Raw genomic sequence first — 21,770 nt, 5'->3', positions numbered from 1 at the left:
ATCTGTTTATTATGCTCACTTAAAAATTCACTGGAAAGTCCACATCATGAGATTTTTAGTATTAGTGCTTTAATAGAACGAGATCATTGCTCAAATGTAGCCTTCTTGTGAGTACAGTTGTACTGGACAAACATTATCACAGGTCAATGCCCTGTTTTGATTTGGCTTACATAAATAAATGTAAACTTGACTTTGGCTATCACTAAATTGAGGATTATGAAAACATAGTAGTGCTGGTATCTATTTTGACCAGTGAAATTGGGAATTGTAGTTCATATTCAAGAACTGTTGTCGGGATCTTGGTCTCCATGTTGAGCTGTTTTCTCTACTTGGGCATGAGACTATATAACAAGGAGCAGCAAATAAGGAAAAAGAAAAGAGGATAAACACAATAAAACAATAGTTGGAAAATTCAGAAAAGATATCCTAGGAGTTTTGAATTGAATGATGCCACTTCAGAGGCCAAAAACACACTTGGGAAATTTAAATCATTCCTATCATTGTCAAAATTACTGTTTTCTGTCTTGTGACACAATTGACATCCAGAGCCTGTAAGAAAAATGAACAATAAGCATATTGAAAAACCTATATAATTCCTGTGTTATTCAGAACTGGATCTAGGGATATGTAGGGTATCTTCATTCTTCTGCATAACCACTTTTCCACTGATTTTTAACAAATAAAGTATGCTGGGAGTATCCTGGTTCCTCATATATTCTCCTGCTTACCCTGTTTATTTTCTGCTTCCCAGATTCTTACTGTGGAAAACTGAACCATATTGACCAGTATAGAATAGCACACATGCCCTGTAATTTGCATACCCATCTTTTAGGGAAACAAGCTGAGAATTCACAAGTTTGCATTTGGATTCCTTTGCTCACCCCAGCAAAATTACTGACACCTGACCTGTAGACACGCATATTAAGTTGTTTAGAAATAAATTTTAAAAATTCACCCATCCTTAGAGGATAAAGGGGGGGATAAAGAAAATACACTGTTTAGGGAAATTAACGATGGACAAGGAGGTGAAATGAAATAAAGGAGCAAGATACTGGTACCCAGATTCCCTGAATAGCCATGCTGCAAATCTGTGTAGCAGCAACACAGTCTACCATTCAAGGAAGGCTGTAGAAAAGCTGAAAAACAGCCACATTGAATTCTGCAACTGGAATCATGGGAAAACAGCTTTGGAAGGGGCGTTTCATCAACAGGATCTTGCTTGTGGTGATGTTGCTGCTCGTTCTACCATGTCGTATGGTATGCAATGCACATTCTATGAATTGCAGCATATATGATGATCCCCTCCCTATTCCTCATGAATTTTACCAGCCAGGAGGCATTGTCATTGGTGAAATTGTTTCTCAAGTATTACTCCTCTCTAATATGCTCTCTTTCATGGAACAGCCTGCCCAGATCACGATTGACGAACCTATGTAAGGCATCAATATTTTTCACACAATTTGAAATATGTATGAATTATAATTATTCAGAACATATCCTTAAGGAATGATGTGCTTTATGGAGCTTTTGATGTAAAAAAAGTGACGCTTGGATTGTTAATATGTGTGTGATACCTTCTAGAATATCTTGTTGGGCATAAACCGCTAGTGTGTTTCCTCCAGAAATCTTACAGAAATGAATGGATCATGTGCATTTCTGTATCGCAGCTGGAGCAAGACCTTCTCATCCCGTCTATTTGCTTCTGAGGTGGTTATCTGGAGAGGAGCATTTGTCTTCTTTCTGGTTGTCATTTGTTCATACTACATTTTAAATTTATTTCCAAACTGCTAGAAGTCCTATTCCTTCTTAAATGAGTGGCAAAATGAGGAAACCTTAAAACCAGTGCTATTTTTCTAGAAAAAGAGGTGCCAGAACTCATCATAAGCGCCTTGTTCTCTTATAATGGCAATGGCGGCCACCTGAGAGGTGCCAGAACTGAGTTCCAGTAAATTCTGGCTGGAAAAAAGTTCTGCTTAAAACTATTTCATTTCTGCTCTCGCTACACTTTGTTGTCTTACATCCTTGATCTCAATCTTAGCCCTTCCCTTGCCATTTCAGACTTCAGGTATTTCTGACATTTGGTTTCATATTGTTATATTTTAGAGAAATAAATATGTTTCTTATTCCTGTTTTAATACATCTAATTTGCAAAGCTTACTCTCTCACATCATACAGGGAGAAACATAGGGCTATTGATGCAATACATAACAGACTTTGGAGGGGCAAAGCAAACCTAACCCTCTTATGGAAGTATTGTTAGATAGGCCAATATTTACAAAAGAAACTTGTCCCTATTTCTTGTTCATACTTTTTTATTTAGAATCATAGAATTGTAAAGTTATTAAATCATATTAAATACGATACTGCCCTTTCCCCCCTTTTTCTTAAAGAAAGGTGATTTGTGAATTGACTCCAGTACAATACAATAGTATCTGGGGAAAGGATTTCATTGTACTTTCCACCTGTAATATTTTATTAAGCATTAAAAAGTCCTGGAACTGTATGAGCATTTAGATAATTAATTGACTGGATAAATATTTATTTCAGAGGTCTTATTTTTGTACTTTGGTATATAATCTTGTACAGTTATAAACTACAGTTTAATCCTAGAAACCTGCAGAGATGTGATGATGAAGTGCACAAGTTGTTGTTGTTGTTATAGCTGTGGTTTTATTAAACAGCTGCTAATTGTCTTGCAGATCAGTGCCAAAGAACTACCAGCACATCCTGGCCTTAGCATTTGCTGTCAAAGAAATCAATGAGAATCCCAGCATCTTACCCAATATCTCTCTGGGGTTTCGTATCCTCAATAGCTACTATACTGCAAGGATGACCTACAAGGCCACCCTCAGCCTGCTCTCCACAGAACATAGGTTTGTCCCCAACTTCAAATGTGACAACCAAAACAATCTGATAGCTTTCATTGGGGGATGTATCTCTGAAGTCTCTGCCAACATGGCCATCATTTCAGCAATCCACAAGACTCCACAGGTAAGTCGTGTGCATGAGGGCATGGAGGTTTCACAAGTATGGTACACCATCTTGGTTTCAGGAAACTCTCTGACAGTGTTTGCCATGATTTTTAGTTACTGAATGAGAGAAATATGGGCTAGATGATTATACAATCTGATGGATAAAGAACTTGTAGGACAACAAAACACATGGATAGCTTATCGTCAGAGTTGGGGGATATTGCAAGTGGGATACTTCAGGGCTTTGTTTGGAAGGTCTTGTTTCTCAAAATATTTATTGATCACTAAGACAAAAGGGTGGAGAGAATCCTTATCAATTTGGAGGTGACAAAAGCCTGTGGGGGATAGATAACACTTCAGAAGACAGGAAAAGAAATCACAATAATAATATTATAATAATAAACCTTTATTGTCACTACATCACCTGTGTACAGTGAAATTAAACAAGCCCCCCCCCCACATACACTCAGTCATGATCACACTCTGTGTGCTTGTTCGAAGTCAATTTCACCACTATTATTTTTCCATTCAGCAGCCCAACAGCCCACAGATAAAAACTGTTCTTTAACCTGTTGGTGTGGCTGACTATACTTCTGTATCTCCTGCCCGAAGGTAGGAGATTAGAGAGGTGCTGGCCGGGGTGTGAGTCACCCCCCAAAAATTCCTCGCTCTTCCAAGGCAGAGGTCTCCTGCAATGTCATCTAGCAAACTCAGGAGACATCCCATGATACCATGTGCTGTATTCACCACCCTCTGTAGGGACTTTCTGTCCGTGGCTGTCAAACCAGCGTACCACACTGTAATACAGTATGAAAGGACACTTTCTATTGTGGACCGGTAGAAGGAGATCATCAATTTTTGTTTGACATTGTTTTTCGCAAGACCCTGGTGAAATGGAGTCTCTGTTGGGCCTTCATGATGCCAAACAGAACCTACTTATTCTCACGACATATTTTAAGTAACTCCAATTCTCTCAGCAAGAGATAAGCCACACCAGGAAATCTTCACTGAGTCCCAAAGTCTTCAGGCTGGTCAAGACCCTACAGGAATCTTCCAATTGCATCTGTCTGCAATGTCCCCAAACACACAACTCAGATATTACTTCTACAGGTTCTGGAAACAGGGAGTGGAAGTGATTGATTAGTGTAGCTGGGGCTCTGATGGGACAGTGTAGGGAGCTCAGACAAACAGCCCAGTGGGGCATTTTTGTGACAGTAGCCTTCCTAATCTGCTGCCTGAGACAAGAGGCTCAATGTGGCTCACTACCAAAGATAGTCAGGTTCTCATGCTGGATCCCCCCATCTGAATTTTCACAGGACATTGAATGAGATGGACTACAGAACTATTTTCTAATAAGTAAATCTATGATGTAAATGCTTATAACCCATCTGAAAAATGCTTATTAATTTTATTTCAGCTGACTTATGGATCATTTCTGCCACTAAAAGGTGTCAAAAAGACCTTCCCATTTTTGTATCAGATGGTCCCAAATGAAGCCCACCAGTACACAGGGATTGTGCGATTACTTCAGCATTTTAAGTGGACCTGGATTGGGCTTTGGGCTGTGGAAGATGACAGAGGGGACAGGTTTTTAAAGACAATGGTCCCAATCCTTTCCCCTAATGGCATCTGTTATGCCTACATAGTAAGAATACCAAAATGGAATTATGTGGATGAGATGATAGACTTTGCTTTACAGCATTTAGGAACCTATGCAATGGTCTTTGAGGATAACCCAACTGTGTTCATTGTTTATGGAGAACCTCCATCCTTCCAGGTTCTGAGAATGTTGATATTTGTATCACCCTTCTTCTTTTTTCCAACTCTGGGCAAAGTGTGGATTATTACATCCCACTGGGATTTTGCATCACACTCTATACAGAAGAATTGGGAGGTACAAGCATTTCACGGTTCCATATCCATCACAGTCCACTCAAACCAGCCATCAGGATTCCAAGGGTTCATTCAGAAGCTGAGCCCTTTCTGGGCAAAACGAGATGGCTTTATCCAGGAATTCTGGAAACAGGCATTTGGCTGTTTATTAAAAATGTCTGAAGTGTCAGAGGAGGGAAATGAAAATGAAATCATCTGCACTGGGGAGGAGAAGCTGGAGAGCCTTCCTGGAATTCTGTTTGAAATGGACATGACTGGCCACAGCTACAATGTCTACAATGCTGTCTATGCTGTGGCGCATGCTTTGAACGCCATCTACAAATCCATATCCAAACACAGAGGATTGGAAGAAAGGGTCAGACTGACATTTCACAGTGTGCAATCATGGCAGGTAATTAGAAAGCAATACTTTAAAATTATAGAGTTCTAGAATTGTAGAGATGGAAGGGGTCCTCAGGGTCATCTTGCAGGGTGTTGGACTAGATAGCCCTCGGGGTCCCTTCCAACTCTACAGATATATGATTCTATGATTGATTGATTGACTGATTGATTGACTGATTGACTGATTGACTGATTGACTGATTGATATTCACAAGTGGCCACCTACATAAACCAGATGACAACTATAAGGACAACTTTGGGAAGTTCACTAAAGTAATCTTAGCACTATGTTGTCTCGTTATTCATTGCTCTTTCAATCGAGGTTCATCATTATCTGAAGAGCATCATATTCAATAATACTGCTGCTGAGAATGTACACTTTGATGAAAATGGAGAACTGGTTGCAGGTTTTGATATTACAAACTGGGTGATGTTCCCCAATGGTTCAGTGGTTAGAGTAAAGATTGGAAGATTAGAACCTCGGGTTCTTCCAGGCAAAGAGTTAACCATTCATGATGACCAGATTGTGTGGCATCCACATTTTAATCAGGTGAGACGTGCCAGAAAGAAACATTTTGGCCACTTTAACTTTCTGTTTTGCTTTTTAGCTGCTAGATTATTCAGGAAAGTAATATTTTATATACATTATTAAGTATAATTGTTTAATTTACACTGAAATGGAGAATGCCTGTGTGTATTGAAGAAAGAGTTTAACTGGAAGATTGCACTAAAGCTAAAGAAAAGCAAGAAGAGCTCTCTGAGCTCCTTGATGGCTTGATAATTAAATGTGATTGTTTTGAATTATCTTTTATTTCTTATAAGATTCTGAGTCTGTGGAGATATGCACCAGGTATGGAATTATTTGGATGTTTCTTTTTGTTCTGTTCTGAAGAAAGTTCTGAATAAATTTTATTAGATCATTTTGTAGAAAGTTCTGCAAGTAAAGTTTTAAATAATATATAATGGGTCTGGAAAATGTTTCTTTCGAAAAGGTTTTATGCATCCAATCGCTTCAAGCTGCACAATATAATATCTGCTATGCACCTTACACGGTTCTTTTAGGAATTGGGCCAAATGGTTTATTTTCCCAACATAATTCTCTTTGTAGAGCTGAATGAATGAAGAGCACTAATCCGAGTCCCTTTACATTATTCTGTGCAGGTGCTGCCCCTTTCTGTGTGCAATGACAACTGCCATCCTGGCTACAGCAGGAAAAAGAAGGAAGGAGAGAAATTTTGCTGTTTTGACTGTGCTCCATGTCCAGAAGGAATGATATCTGGCCGGAAGGGTAAGCAACAATTGTGTATTGTGATATCATTCATCTTCTGTAACATATCGTATTTGCTTTGAGAAAGACTCTCCTCCCTGAAAGAGAGGGGAGTGGTTGTGGGTGGGAGCCCGAACACCGCTCCTAGCAGGGGGCGTTGCCCCCTGCCTCCAGCTCACCTGGCTGGTCTCATGCACCAGCCTCTCTCCCTGGCCTCATTTCTCTTCGTCGTCCTGTGCGAGTCACCCACCCTCTACTCCCTTTGAGTTAGGGCTTAGGTCATTGGCCTTGCTATTGACCTTAGGTTGGTCACCCCGGTTGCCCGAGGGGCCTGGTAGGAGTTTTTCCATTTGGCATTAGGCTTTTTGGTTTTTTCGCCTACCTCGTAACAATCGTCACAACTTTTTGTGGTATTGGTGGGCAGGTTAGGCATTGGAATAATGTGTTGTGGTGTGTCGAAGTGCTAGGTGTGGCCATCGCCTATGCCTTCAATTTCTAGGGGTATTCCGTTAAAGGAATCTGGCGGTCGTGTATTCCGTCCGAAGCCTGCTTGGCGGGAGGCCATGGCACGACCCTCGGTGACATCAGGGGTGAGCCTATAGTTGGATTAGCATCAACAGGTGATGAACCCCTGGTGAATAAACCCACTTGTTTCGCAATCCAATGCCTAAGCCAATACCTTTTCATTGCTGTAATCAATAAAGTTGTGGCCTTTTCTAGCCCATTAACCTTATATCACGTGTCCCTGTGTCTTCATTTTACTTCGCGGGGGTCAAGTTCTCGAACCACAATGCACATCCCTTGAACATACAACCCAAACACAAGAACACTCTTCCTTGTGTTATTTCCAGGAGCTGGTATTCAGATGCATACTGCCTCATTGATACCCCTATTCTGTATTTATTTGTCCAATCCTCTTTTAAAGCCATCCAAGTTGATGACCAGGTGCTCTTGGAGGAAACTGATTTTCTACATTGATTTCAATCAGGGTTTATATCAAAAATATCAAAAACCGTCATCAACAGCAAACTCTTGCACTAAATTAGATTATTAGAATTATGCAGCTCAACCTATAGAAATAGTCGAACAGCTCTTTGTTGTTTTCAGATATGGATGCCTGTGTCAAATGTCCAGAAGACCAATATCCAAACAAGGACCAAACTAGATGCATTGCTAAGGTTCTAAGTTACCTCTCTTACAAGGAAGGTTTAGGGATCATCTTAGCTACCTTGACTATTGCTTTCTCATTGATCACAGTTTTAGTCCTTGGGATTTTTATCAAGCACAGGGAGACTCCAATCGTTAAAGCCAACAACCGGATGCTCACCTACACCCTCCTCATCTCCCTCCTTCTTTGCTTCCTCAGCTCCTTACTCTTTATTGGAAAGCCTGGGAAAGTGATCTGCCTCCTCCGACAAACAGCATTTGGTGCCATATTCTCTGTGGCTCTTTCCAGCATTTTAGCAAAAACCATCATGGTGGTGATGGCATTTATGGCAACCAAGCCAGGTTCTACAATAAGAAAATGGGTGGGGAGAAGATTGACAAATTCCATCATCCTTTCCTGTTCCTTTCTTCAAGTTGACATATGTACTCTTTGGCTAAGTACTTTCCCTCCATTCCCAGACACAGACATGCACTCAGTGAATGAGGAGATTATACTGGAATGTAATGAAGGTTCCACTACCATGTTTTATTTGGTCTTGAGCTATATGGGTCTCCTAGCCATTATCAGCCTCGTGGTGGCTTTCCTTGCCAGGAAATTACCTGACAGTTTCAATGAAGCCAAATTTATCACTTTCAGCATGTTGGTGTTTTGTAGTGTTTGGTTATCCTTTGTTCCAACCTACCAGAGCACCAAAGGAAAATACATGGTGGCTGTGGAGATATTCTCCATCTTGTCCTCCAGTTTTGGGTTACTGGCCTGCATTTTTTCCCCTAAGTGCTACATCATTCTTCTGCGACCTGAGCTGAACAACAGGGAGCAATTAGTAAGGAAAATAAAATGAAGGCATATGTCCACCTCTTCATTCTGAAGATGTAATGTATATCATATTCTCACACTCTGGCCTGCTGGGTTGCATTTTCCCCTCTAAATGCTGCATCGTTGTGCCGGGGCCCAGTTGAATAACTGAGAATAAATAATATATCCTAGAGAAAATAAACTATATGAATAAACATTGCCATGAAATTTATTGTGTCCGTTTCTTCATTCTGCATATATATACTGCTTTTGTTCAGCCGGAACTCACCGAAACTGAGTTCCAGCATCTCTTTGGTGAGTTCTGGCACCTCTGTAGTATTGCAGTGACAGTCACAAGCACGACGCTCAGGGCTGCGGGATGGAGGAGGAGGGTAGCATGGCGGTCAGGGCTGTGTGGCGGAGTCAGTGGGCAGCATAGCAATTGGGGCGGCAGGGCGGAGGTGGAAGGCAGTCGGGTGAAGAAGATAAGTTTTCCCCTTCAAAAAGAGCTCAACAACTTGGGTTGATAGATAGATAGATAGATAGATAGATAGATAGATAGATTCTTTATTGTCATTACACAAGTGCAACATTGCACAAGTGCAACGAAATTGGATGCCATCCCTTAAAAACAACAAAAGCAAAACAACAACAACAACCAAACAAACCACATTCCAGCCACACCCACACCCACACCCATCAAACTCCCAGGTCACACTATCGAGTTACTGCATTTAAGAAGGCCACAGCTCTTGGATAGAAACTATTTTTCAGTCTATTTGTCCTTGACTTGATGTTTCTGTATCTCCTGCCAGAAGGCAGTAGTACAAACAGACTGTGTCCCGGGTGAGATGCATCCTGCAGGATATTGTTTGCTTTCCTAAGACAACGGGAACCGTACAGTTCTTCCAAAGATGGGAGGGGATGACCAATAATCCTCTGGGCTGTGGTTATGACCTTCTGGAGCACCTTCCTCTTCCTAGCTGTACAGCTGGAGAACCAGGCACAAATACAGTATGTGAGAATGCTCTCTATGGAGCCTCGGTAGAAGGACACCAGCAGTCTCTCACTCAGATTGTTCTTCTTTAAAAGTCTGAGGAAATAAATTCTCTGCTGGGCCTTCTTCACCAGAGCAGTGGTATTTGCGCTCCAAGTCATGCCCTGATCGATAGTCACTCCCAAAAACCTGAATTCCGCCACCCTCTCCACCCGTTCCCCGTTGATATACAAGGGCTGAATGTCCGCCTTTTTTTTCCTGTAATCCACCACCAATTCCTTGGTCTTAGCCGTATTAAGAGCCAGATTGTTCTTTCCACACCAAGCACAAAGCCGCTCCACCTCGTCCCGATAGGCGGACTCATCCCCTCCTGAAATGAGCCCCACCACCGTAGTGTCATCAGCAAACTTGATGATTTTGTTGCTGGAATAAATGGCTGTACAATCATACGTATAGAGAGTATAGAGCAGGGGACTCAACACACAACCCTGTGGTGAGCCGGTGTTAAGGCTAAGGGCTGTGGACATATGTGACCCTACTCTAACCCTCTGAGAACGTTCTGACAAAAAGTCCAAAACCCAGAGACAGGTGGAGTTGGAGAGTCCAATCGCCTCTAGCTTGGACACCAGTCTATGGGGGAGGATAGTGTTAAAAGCAGAGCTAAAATCCACAAACAGCAGCCTCACATAACTCCCCGGCTGCTCCAGATGGAACAGAGCAGCATGGAGAGTGGTAGTGATAGCGTCTTCCGTGGATCTATTTGCCCTGTATGCAAACTGGTAGTTGTCAAAAGTTGATGGAAGACAGGAAATAATGTGACGGCGCACCAGTTTCTCAAAACACTTCATGATGATTGAAGTGTTGGTTGATCCTCCTAAAAAAAGTCAACAAGTTCCAGCACCTTTTTTTCCTAAAAACAATGCCCTGCATATATGTATATTATATATACGGGGGGGGGGATATTTGACCCCCTGCTAAATTTGCCCATTTGCCCCCTGATGAAGAAATGACCAGCACATAATTTTAATGGTAGGTTTATTGTAGCTGTGAGAGACAGAATGACGACAGGAAAAGCCCCAGAAACCCATGTTGCCCTGCCATGTTCGCCTCACCCCCAGAGCACTAATGGGGTTTATTTGTTTATTTTGTTTTATTTACAGCAGCATAAATTAATCTACTTTAAATTATCCAGGATGAGCTCTGGATGAATCAGGATGAAGAACTTGCACTGGTGTATTTCCAGCTGAGCAATCATGGACAACTTTTCAGATCAGCCTCAGCACCTGAGAACTGGTGTCATGGTCTGGGTTACAGGCAGTCGGTGTCCTGGCTTGGTACGTTGGGACCTGGGTAGAGGTCGGGAAGCAGGAATCAGCAGTTCAGGGTCAGCGGTCCAGGGGTCAGGAAGCCAAGAGTCCAAGGGTCAGGAAGCCAAAGCACAGCTAGGTGGGTAGCGTGTTGCTGTGGCAAAGAGCCAGAGGGAAATGCTGGTCTTATATACCCCTCTCAGCCCTTGCCACCAGGTGCTACGAGTCTTCTGTCAAGCCTCACCTGTACGGCAAACTCAGGAAGGCCCCAATCCTGGGAAGCCCTATCAGTCACAAGGCCCGGCTCCTGCACACACTCCTGACAACTGGTAAGTGGCCAATATATATCCTATTTTTTAAAGGGTTTCTGTTTGGTCATTATTTTTAGTTTTTTCAGTGTGTATGTGCATGCAAGCACATGTGTGAACACTTGCAAATGTCAATGTGGTAACAGAAAGTGTGGATCATAGGACTTTCAGAAAAATTGACCAAGGAAGCTCAGGCTTTAGCTGGAAAGAGAGATGAGGATGATTTCAAAGAGGCATTGTATCTTTTTATTGCATATTGAAGGGCACATCACTCAACACTGGCAACCACCGGATTCACACTTGTTGTTGTTTAGTTGTTTAGTCGTGTCCGACTCTTCGTGACCCCCTGGACCAGAGCATGTCTTCCACTGTCTTCCACTGCCTCCCGCAGTTTGGTCAAACTCATGCTGGTAGCTTCGAGAACACCATCCAACCATCTCGTCCTCTGTTGTCCCCTTCTCCTTGTGCCCTCCATCTTTCCCAACATCAGGATCTTTTCCAGAGAGTCTTCTCTTCTCATGAGGTGGCCAAAGTATTGGAGCCTCAGCTTCACGATCTGTCCTTCCAGTGAGCACTCAGGGCTGATATCCTTAAGAATGGATAGGTTTGACCTTCTTGCAGTTCATGGGACTCTCAAGAGTCTCCTCCAGCACCATAATTCAAAAGCATCAAGTCTTCGGCGATCAGCCTTCTTTATGGTCCAGCTCTCACTTCCATACATCACTAGGATTCACACTTACAGCTCAGGAATAATGTTTCCCATTTTAACCATTATATATGGGGAGGGGAGAGGGATATCTGTTGTGGGAGGGGATAAATTTATGTGTACTTTATCTCATTTATTTCTTTTTAACTATTAGATGTTCTTTCTTGTTCAGCTCAGGTCTCACCACAATGATGTAGCATTTAGGGGTAAAGATGCAGCCCAGTAACCCAGCACTGGAAGCCAGTATGGAGAAGATCTCCACCACCACCATATCTTTTCCTCTTGTGCTACAGGTAAGTTGGAATGAAGGTCAGCCAAACACTGCAGAAGACCAACATGCTGAAGGTGATGAACTTGGCTTCATTAAAGCTGTCAGGTAACTTCCTGGCTACGAAAGCTACAGTGAAACAAACAATGGCCAGGAAGCCCATAAACTCCAAGACACAGTAGAACATAGTGACTGACCCTTCATTACATAAGAGTACAATTTGATCCATCATTGTATGTGTATCTCTATCTGGAAAGGGGGGAAACATCGCCAGCCAGAGAGCACAGATCCCCACTTGGATGTTTGAGCAGGACAGAATGATGGAATAAGCCGATCGTTTCCCCACCCATTTCCTCATCTTAGATCCTGGTTTGGTGGCCATGAAGGCTAAAAGCACAGATGCAGTTTTGGCCAGGATACTAGAGATGGACACACAGAAGATGATACCAAAAGCAGTTTGTCGGAGAAGGCAAGTCACCTTATTAGGTTTTCCAATGAACATCAAGGAGCAGAGGAAGCAGAAGAGGAGGGAGATGAGGAGAATGTAGGTGAGACTTCTGTTGTTGGCTTTGACTATGGCAGTGTCCCGGTGCTTAATGAAGATGCCGAGCACCACAGCTGTGAGCAGAGACAACAATAGTGCAGAGGAAGTTGAAACAATGGCCAAAGTGTCACCAAATGCCAGGAAGTTTGGCATCTTAGGAATGCATTGATCCTGGCCTCCGTTTGGATATTGGTCTTCCAGACAACTGACACATGTTTCTTCATCTGAAAAAGAATGCATGATAATGTAAGAACCAGAATGATTCATGCTCAAGAACAGAAGCCTACCTTGTGTTTTTACTCATGGAGTGTTTCAAATTCTTCTGCCCAAAGTGCATCAAGTAGAAATGTCATGAATCATATCTGGTTTGAAATATAGTTTTCTCCTGGTGTTCAACAAAGTTAGTCTTAAAATAAAAAGCACTGTTAAGTGAAATGATACAACCATTCTGGCAGTAGTTCAAAATTGTAGGAGTCAACAAAGAAAAGTGTATTGGGACTGTCACACTGAACTCTCCCCAAACTGCCTCATTTTCATTGAAAAAAAACCCAACAGTCTGGTTCATCTTTGATGTTTTTATTTCATGGCCATCTAGTCTGACTTTCATAGTTTTAATAAGATGTACAAAACAGACTTTGCTTTCAAAGTATCTGAAAATTATTTATTATTATTCTCAATAAAGAAAAATTTAAGTAGACATGGAAATAACTGAAGTATGTGCTGTATGCCCCCGACTCAAATTATGGCCGGGAAGGAAGTGATTTTGCAATCAGTGTTTATTTAGGGACAAGAGGAAAGTCTGACTAAGGGTCATTTTTGCTGCACAGAAAAAGAGATCACAGGATGCAAATAGAAATAACACCAGATTCAAAATGCATAGAACATAGACTAAATATGAATTGGAGATACAAATCAAAAAATTGTTGATAATTAATCTAATTTCTAATAATATTTTAATTCAAAATGAGTCTTAATATTATGTTGAAATAGTAAGGCTTAAGATAAGCATTGGGAACAGTATGCCTGGGGTTGAAATGTGATTCCCCATCCCTTTCTTGACCTTGGGACTCTGTCCAGGCCATGCTCTTTGCCCCAGTCCTTTTGTGTGGCTGGAATGTGTTGTCGAACTGTGATGCTGCCTCTTTCTAGTGTAGTTGGCCAATTGACAGGTGCCTGGCATAGTTTGTGTGCAAAGCTAGGCATTTAATATGGCCTGAAATTAACGCACGGTGCATAGATCATAACCATTTGACTACTGTCTCTGTCCCTACCCAACAGTAGCCTGTTTTCCTAAAAGGTTGAATTTGGGCTGAAGAAGTATCTCCTCCCAAGCCTTAAAATATTACAAGCCCACATTTTGATTTCAAGTAGCCATTTATTTCTTCTTGTTGTTTCCTTTTTTTTCCTTTTGGACCTAAATATTCTGGGTTGTTTTCAATATAGTGTTCAGAAGATCATTCCATCACTGCAAGCATGACTTCTTGTCCAACAGATTAATCTCCCTCTGCTTTCCCTGCACACTGTTCAAGGGGGATCCAGACCTCCAGATCAGTTTTTTGGGAGAGTTCAGGGGGCAAATGGGGACAGAAGAGGGGGAAGTTTCCTTGCACTTGTGGCAATCATTGCTTCCACTACCACAATGATTTAGTTGAATATGATTCTCCTCTTATATCCCATAGTATACAGTGGTGCCCCGGAAGACGAACGCCTCGGAAGACGAAAAACTCGCTAGACGAAGGAGTTTTTTGTTTTCTTAGCCGCTTCGCAAGACGCATCTCCCTATGGGCTTGCTTCGCAAAACGAAGCTTGCCCCGCAAGCTCCGGGGATAGCGGGGAAGCGCAGCGCGTCTTCCCCGCTGTCCCCGGACCTCTTTTGAAGCAAGGGGCGGCAGGGAGAAGATCACTTCTCCCCGTTGCCAGCCCCGCAATCTCCGGGGACAGAGAGGAAGGCGCGCACGATTCTCCCTGCTGCCCCTTCCCTTGCTTTAAAACAGGTCCAGGGACAGAGGGGAAGGTGCACGCCTTCCCCTCTGTCCCCGGACCCCTTTTGAACCAAGGGGCGGCAATGGGGAGAAGTGATTCTCCCCACTGCCCCTTCCCTTGCTTTAAAACAGGTCCGGGGACAGGGGGAAGGCACGCGCCTTCCCCTCTGTCCCCGGACGGTCTCCATAGGAACGCATTGATTGATTTTCAATGCATTCCTATGGGAAACCGTGCTTCGCAAGACGAAAAACTCACAAGAAGAAAAAACTTGCGGAACGAATTAATTTCATCTTGCGAGGCACCACTGTACTTCCTTTTCTTGTCAATGTATTATGTCCTTCCTGTTCTTGTACACATAACAAGTTTCCATCTTTCCTCCAATGGGTATGGCAATCAGTTCATATTCCTATACTCCTACCTACATTGTGGTGCTCAAAATCTTTTCCAAAAACTTTCAGTGTATGCATGATGTTGCATGCCTAACTCACCCACAGAAAACTAAGAGACTTAGAGAGTGATTAAATTGGTAGGCCTTCCCTGTCATATCAATGTGAGGGCTATGAAGGGTAAAACTAGCCATGATCTCTGGTGCAGGGATGGTTGACTGGAAGAGACGGAGAAGGAAGACCAAACTTCCACTTCATTGTTCTGACAGGGCACTGGTACTAGAAGGTGGGAGATTATTTTTACGTTCAGGTTAAACCGTTGTAGATGCCTCCAGAGATGTTTACAAAATAGTTCCAGTTACAGATAGGTAGCCGTGTTGGTCTGCCATAGTCAAAACAAAAAAAATTCCTTCCAGTAGCACCTTAAAGACCAACTAAGTCAGTTCTTGGTATGAGCTTTCGTGTGCATGCACACTTCTTCAGATACAAATACAGATACAGATTCAAAATAGTTGTTCATTGGAAACCCCAGAAATCTCTCAAGCTCTTCATTTTCGAGTATGACTTCAAACGTCATCTTTAGTCTTTGTTCCACAATTACAGCTACTCAAAGTTCCATTCATGCATTCAAGATCATGAGTCCAATGCCTGTGCTATCAGAGATATCTGAGAACTTAATGTATCATTCACTGAGCTGTTGATATATTCCTTGGTATGATTATAACAAAATATCAATTAGATTGTTGTGTCTATGTAAAAGTGGGGATCCATGCATAATGCCATAATTTAAAAATGGCCACTATGTTAATGAGAATGAACTTGCAAAAGAGTTGCCCACATTTTACTTCGATAAAATGCTTCGCTTGATCTTTTACAACATAGCATATCCTACCCTTCTCATTTGAGATCATCCCATCAGGACAAGGAGCACAAGCATAGCAGCAAAAGGTCTCTCCCTCCTTCTTTTTCTTCCCATAACCAGGGCGGCAGATGTCATTACATACTGAAAGAGGTGGCACCTGCCCAAATGTATAGGAACAGTTGAATTCATCTTTTTTTCATATTGTATCAGATAATCGACCAGCAAACAGGAGGGCAAGTGATACAGAATGCAAAAGCTGTAAGTACACAGATATACAATAAGTAGTAGGAATATCTGCCCTGTTAAGTATCATACAAAGACAGATTCAAATTTGCATACTTAGCCTGATCAGTGAATCAAATAGTTTAACATTCAATCTTGCATCACTAACTAGAGATTTGCCTCAGGGATTTCACACAGTCACAAAACAGTCAGTATTATGCATTATCTGAAAGCCAAGGACTCTCTTTGGTTAAAGATGTGCTGACTTAATGCCTCTAAATATTGCATTTTTCATCATAATGGTTTATTTAAGAATCAGTTATGTGTGTATAGGAAAAAGTAGTTCATAAAATGATGCCTTGCCTTCGGTGAAATACTCAACCTCCATATATCAATTTACCCTCTAATAAAACATTTTATCCTATTTGTATTACAGTGATACCTTGGTTTACAACCATAATCCGTTGCGGAGGTCCAGTTGTAAACCAAAGCAGGTTGTAACCCAAGGCATGCTTTCGCCAATGGGGCCTCCCAAAAAAAAAATTGCTTGTAATCCAAAAACATTTTGAACTGATTGGTTCAAAATTGGGAAAGGAGTACAACAAGGCTGTATATTGTCTCCTCACCTGAGTCAAGCCTCGGTGCCATTCAATTCTGTCCTCATCAATGGTGAGCACTTTGCCAGGAGGGTCCAGCCTCCCTACTTGGACTCTGACATACGATTTATTTGGGAACGTGACCAAGTTTGTAATGTCAAATTCGGCTGCTAATTCTCCATGCTCATCCAGTGCAATCTCATCTCCAACAGTGTTGTTGAATGAGATCTTGTGAAGGATTGAGTGGAGCTGGGTGGAAAGAGAACGAGGAGCTGAAGGTCATTTTCCTATATGGCTACAAGTCATTACAATTCATCATGGATAGTAATCTACTTGCAGAAGCAGCAAGGGAGTAACAAATCATGAAAGGGTATAAAATTCAACTGTGGTGGGTGCTGCAGAGTACTTGCAAAATGATACATGGCGTAGAAATAAATCTGGAAAATCATGGTTATATGGGATCAGTATTTGGAAGAAGACTTAGGAAAACTGAGAAAATAAAAGCTTGATAGAAATATCCTGTAGATCAGGAACCTGGTTGGTCACACCATGGATATTGGATCCAGGAAATTGTCCAGAACCTATATAAGGACAGTTGACATTGGAGATGAGGAAGCATTACCTGCCAGGGCTCCACATTCTGAGGAACCATTCTGTTGCTGGACTCCCTTGCACTGCCTTTCAGCCCAGCTGACTGCAAGATGTGTAAGGCATGGGCCAAAGCATAGGCGGCGTTATAAATGCTGTAGCTGTGGCCAGTCATGCTCATTTCAAAATAAGGGGCAGGAAGGCTCTCTAGCATCTCCTCTCCAGTACATCTGCCGTAGATGAATGCAGACACAGCTGAGTTGGATAATGAACAACTGAATGCTTGCTCCCAGAAATATTTGATAAATCCATCTTCATTTTCCCATGAAGGATTTACAAGCTGAAGAAACTTTGGGAAGTCTTCTATTTCCTTTGAATGAATTGTGAAGGAGATAGCGCCATGGAACATGTGCCTGTCCATATCAGTAATCGTCTGAATGGGGTATAATGTGAAATCTATTTGGGCTGTTGTAATCCACACTTTTGCTGTAGAGAGCCTCTTATTTTGCAGAAATAGTATTTGACTTATCTTGATTCCCCCTATAACTGCTCCCAACCATGTAATAGAGGCACTTTCTCCATATATAACAACTGCATTGGCGTTGCTCTGCATGAATACTGGCAAAGTACTTTGTTTGTGGTAGAGCATCTCCTGTATGCTGTCAGAGAGGCGCAGGTGCGTTTGAGCTCTTTCTGTGAATGCTGAACAGATTCCATTCTGCAAAAGCATTTCCTCCATGGTCTGTAGGAATCGGTCTCCACCTTCATTATCTATAGCACAGAGCCCAACCCATTTCCACTTGAAGTGCAGAAGCAACTGAATAATTCCTCTGTATTGCAGGGCTTCACTGGGTACCATGCGGTAAAAGGAAGGGAGCTTGATTTGATTCTTCACTGCTGGCTCAAATGAGCCATATGAAATCTTTAAAAAAAAGTAAGAGTTGGAAGAGGAGATAATTATTTCCCCAGATTTCAAATTAGCGCAATTCTATACAGGCAGTGGCATTCTATACAGCAGTGGAACAGACTTCCACAAGAGGTGGTGGACTCTCCTTCCCTGGAGGGTTTTAAGCAGAGGACTTCCGGAGGCAGCGCCATCGGCAATGGCGGATTCCCTCTAACTTAGAGGGAGAAAGCCCCGCAGAAATCGGGTCCTACCGCTACAGCGAAGCGGGGACCCTCTCGAAAACTGCAGGCGGGTGAAGCCTGCGACCGTGGGACTCGGTGGGCACCTTTTGCGCCCCCCCCCAATTGGCAAAGGAACCCTGCAAAGGGCTCCGGAGCGGGACGGGGTGTTTGGCGCGGTGCTGAGAGTCAATCGCTACTTCTGCGGAGCGAAGCTGCACAGCTGATGCCGGAGAGCTCTGTCCTCTTTCCTGTGACAATTCGACTCTAAACCAGCACCCGTGAGTAAAAACGGAAGATTTGGTTAAGAAAATTTATGAATTAGGTACCGAAGCGGGAAGGTCTAAACAGGAAGTCTGCCTACCGCTTTTTGTAAATAGACTGAAGCAAAAGACTTTGCAAACTAAATTGCCTGGAAAATTGACTCCAAGATTGAAATTTCCTGCATTTATAACCATCAAAAACCCATTGACAGCAGGAGAAAAGGGGGGGAAGAAATTTTGACTTCTTAATCCTGCAGAGAGAGTAAAAGAATATAAATTTCCATCGTCCCTAACCTGGGGACGGGTCGTCAGGACAGAAATTGTCAGAGATGTCCATCAATTGAAAACGGAACATTTTTGACAGATAGAAACAAAAGAGAAACAAAATAACTTCAATGCTGCTTTCTGCATTTTTGTATTGTATTGTAAGGAAACAAAGTATTTGAAAATCGAAAGTGAATTTTCCTTTGTTGGATACATTTTAAAGATGGAAGTTAAATAGAAACTGTGTCCCCTAGAGGGAGCTTGTCAGCTTGTTTGCTACTACCTACAGGGAAGATATAACAGCTGTGAAAATTAGACCGTGGGACCAGCTACTTGACCTTCAACAGAAATGAATAGGGAGGAAGTTTTACTCTCTGCCCTTGGCAAAATAAATGCTATGCTGCAGCAGTTGGATGAGAAAGTGACTTTGATGAATGAAAAGTTGGATTTTATGTCTGCTCCAGCTAGTAAATGCGAACTAACAGGAAACGAAGATAAAGAAATCTTACAACAACCAATCCAGGAAACCGGTTCAATAAAGCAAGTCCAAGGGCAGATGAAGATGGAAGAGGTGGTGAATGCACCTCAAAAGTTACAGAGATCTAAAGTCCCGCATGACCAAAAGCTGCAACACTGGAAGATTGAATTTGGAGAGTGTCCGCAAGATTTTGGAGTTAAGAAAGTTCTTAGCTCTGGTGGGACTGTGAAACAAATTGATAACTATTTCTGGAACAACTACTTTTTGGATTACAAAATTAACACAGGGAAGTGGGTTAGTGGGGAATGGGACAATCTGAGGAAAGAAAATGGAGATTATTACTGTATGGAATTCCCCGGAGACTCACTCCCCAAGGAGAAAGGGAAGAAACTATGAAAGAATCCAACAAGGGACAAGGAAGCGTGCAAGTACAAACAGGAACAAGAAAACCTGCAGAGGGGGCATAGAAGAGACCTGAGAGCCTCGGACATTAGAATACCAGATTGATGGACAGGATATAATGGTTAGAAAGGACTGATATAACCCAAAACCAGGAAGAACGGACGTCGGATAAAACTAGAATGAGAATTTCTTTTTATATATCTTTTTATCTTTGGAATTAGTGTAATACTAATGAAATATAAGAATGTGCTGGAAAGGAATTAATTGGCTTTAGTAGAAAGGTTTGGTAAAATAAGAATATGCAAGAATGGATTGATATGAGATGAAAATTTGAAAATATAATATGTAAGGATAAATAATTAAGGGTAAATTATACAGAAACACTGTAAAATTTTTGAATGTTAATGACGTTGAAATGAAATGAAGTGCTTCTAGTAATAAGGTAAAATAAGAATATGCAAGAATGGATTGATATTAGACGAAAATTTGAAGCTATAATATGTGAGGATAAATAATTAAGGGTAAATTAAGAGGGTATGAATTTGCTGAACCAAAAATGAAATACAAAAAGGGGAGGTGCGAGGAGGTCCGGAAAATAAGTAAATGAACGATGAGAAGTTAAAAAGAGGGATTTTTATTTTTTCCTTTTTTTTCTATGTTAAATTTTGGTTTTTGTATTTTTTGGGGGGGTGTTTTTTGTTTATCGTTCTGTAACTTTTTTCTTGTTAAAATTTAATAAAATATCATTTTAAAAAATAATTAAGCAGAGGTTGTGTGGCCATCTGTTATGGATGCTTCAGCTGAGATTCCTGTATTGCAGGGAGTTGGACTGGATGACCCTTGGGGTCCCTTCAAACTCTAAGATTATATGATTCTATGCCCAATTTCCTTCTGTTCGGACAGGTTCCTCCACCTTTTACTCACACTAAGAAAACTACACAACCCTCTTAATGTAGACATTCCTGACACTCTTGACAATTTTGGTCAACATACACTCTAAATAGCAACACCCTAGAGGTCCCGGGCCCTAAAGAAGTCAGATTAGCATCAACCAGAGCCAGGGCTTTTTCAACACTGGCTCCAGCCTGGTGGAATACTCTGTCTCATGAGACCAGGGCCCTGCGGGATCTGATTTCTTTCCGCAGAGCCTGTAAGATTCTGTAAGAGTTGTTCCGCCTGGCCTTTGGCTTGGAATCAACTTGATCCCCTCTCCCTCTATCCTTTTTCCTTTCTCCTTCTGTGATGGAACTCCTATTTGGGGACTTCCCTGGCTTTTTTCTGGCCCACGTAGGACCAGTCTGGATAAAGACTTGATGTTTTCATCCCCAAAAAAGTTTTGTATTTGAGTTCCTACTGAAATGAGGTTGCATTTTAATGTTGTATTTTAATCTTGTTTTTAAGTTGTATTTCAATCAATTGTTTTTATACCTGGTGTTAGTCGCTCTGAGGGAGGCTTGGCTGGGGAGGGCAGGGTATAAATAAAAAAATGTATTATTATTATTATTATTATTATTATTATTATTATTATTATTTGAGGTTTATATTGAAACCCGTTCGTTTCATTCTGAGCTAACTTCTTTTAAGGAGAATATTCCTGTTGTTGGGGGGGGGGTTGGGGGGAGCATCAGCTTATAGACACTATGAGCCATCCTCTTTGAAGTCATTTACAAGTGGTTTGACTACAATCCGCTTTCCAGTAGACTTCAAAGGAATGAGTGTATGCGGAGGAAAGGCAAAGAGAAGGGGGGTTCTTCTGGCTTTGGGGTTCTAGGGTTTTTGAGATGGTTCTGCTGTAATTCCCCAAGGTGAACAGCCCCTCTCCTTCTATCACACCTCAAACAATTCTCCTCTCTACAAACGAAACACAAATCATTTTAAACCTGCACACCTCTCATGCACATCAATGGATAGTGATGAATGCAAATTTCAGTTCATTCTTCTTCTTCCCATCACATCGTTCTATCTTTACACTTCATCAAATTACTGCTGGAAAGA

At 41.8% G+C, this 21,770-nt stretch overlaps 1 protein-coding gene across 1 annotated transcript; it reads left to right on the top strand.

Annotated features, from left to right (window-relative positions):
* Positions 1-1,254: 1,254 nt before the first annotated feature.
* On the top strand, positions 1,255-8,522 carry LOC309329747 (vomeronasal type-2 receptor 26-like; the record flags this gene model as incomplete). The annotated part of the gene is made up of 6 exons (XM_081840756.1): positions 1,255-1,433; positions 2,700-2,991; positions 4,390-5,256; positions 5,569-5,796; positions 6,408-6,534; positions 7,621-8,522. 6 exons carry the CDS (start codon positions 1,255-1,257, stop codon positions 8,520-8,522), a joined length of 2,595 nt encoding a protein of 864 aa, XP_081696882.1.
* Positions 8,523-21,770: the final 13,248 nt, after the last annotated feature.

This window comes from Podarcis erhardii, assembly GCF_964252035.2.
Source record: "Podarcis erhardii genome assembly, chromosome: 15".
NCBI lineage: Eukaryota > Metazoa > Chordata > Lepidosauria > Squamata > Lacertidae > Podarcis > Podarcis erhardii.
This window is presented reverse-complemented; position numbering and strand designations above follow the sequence as displayed.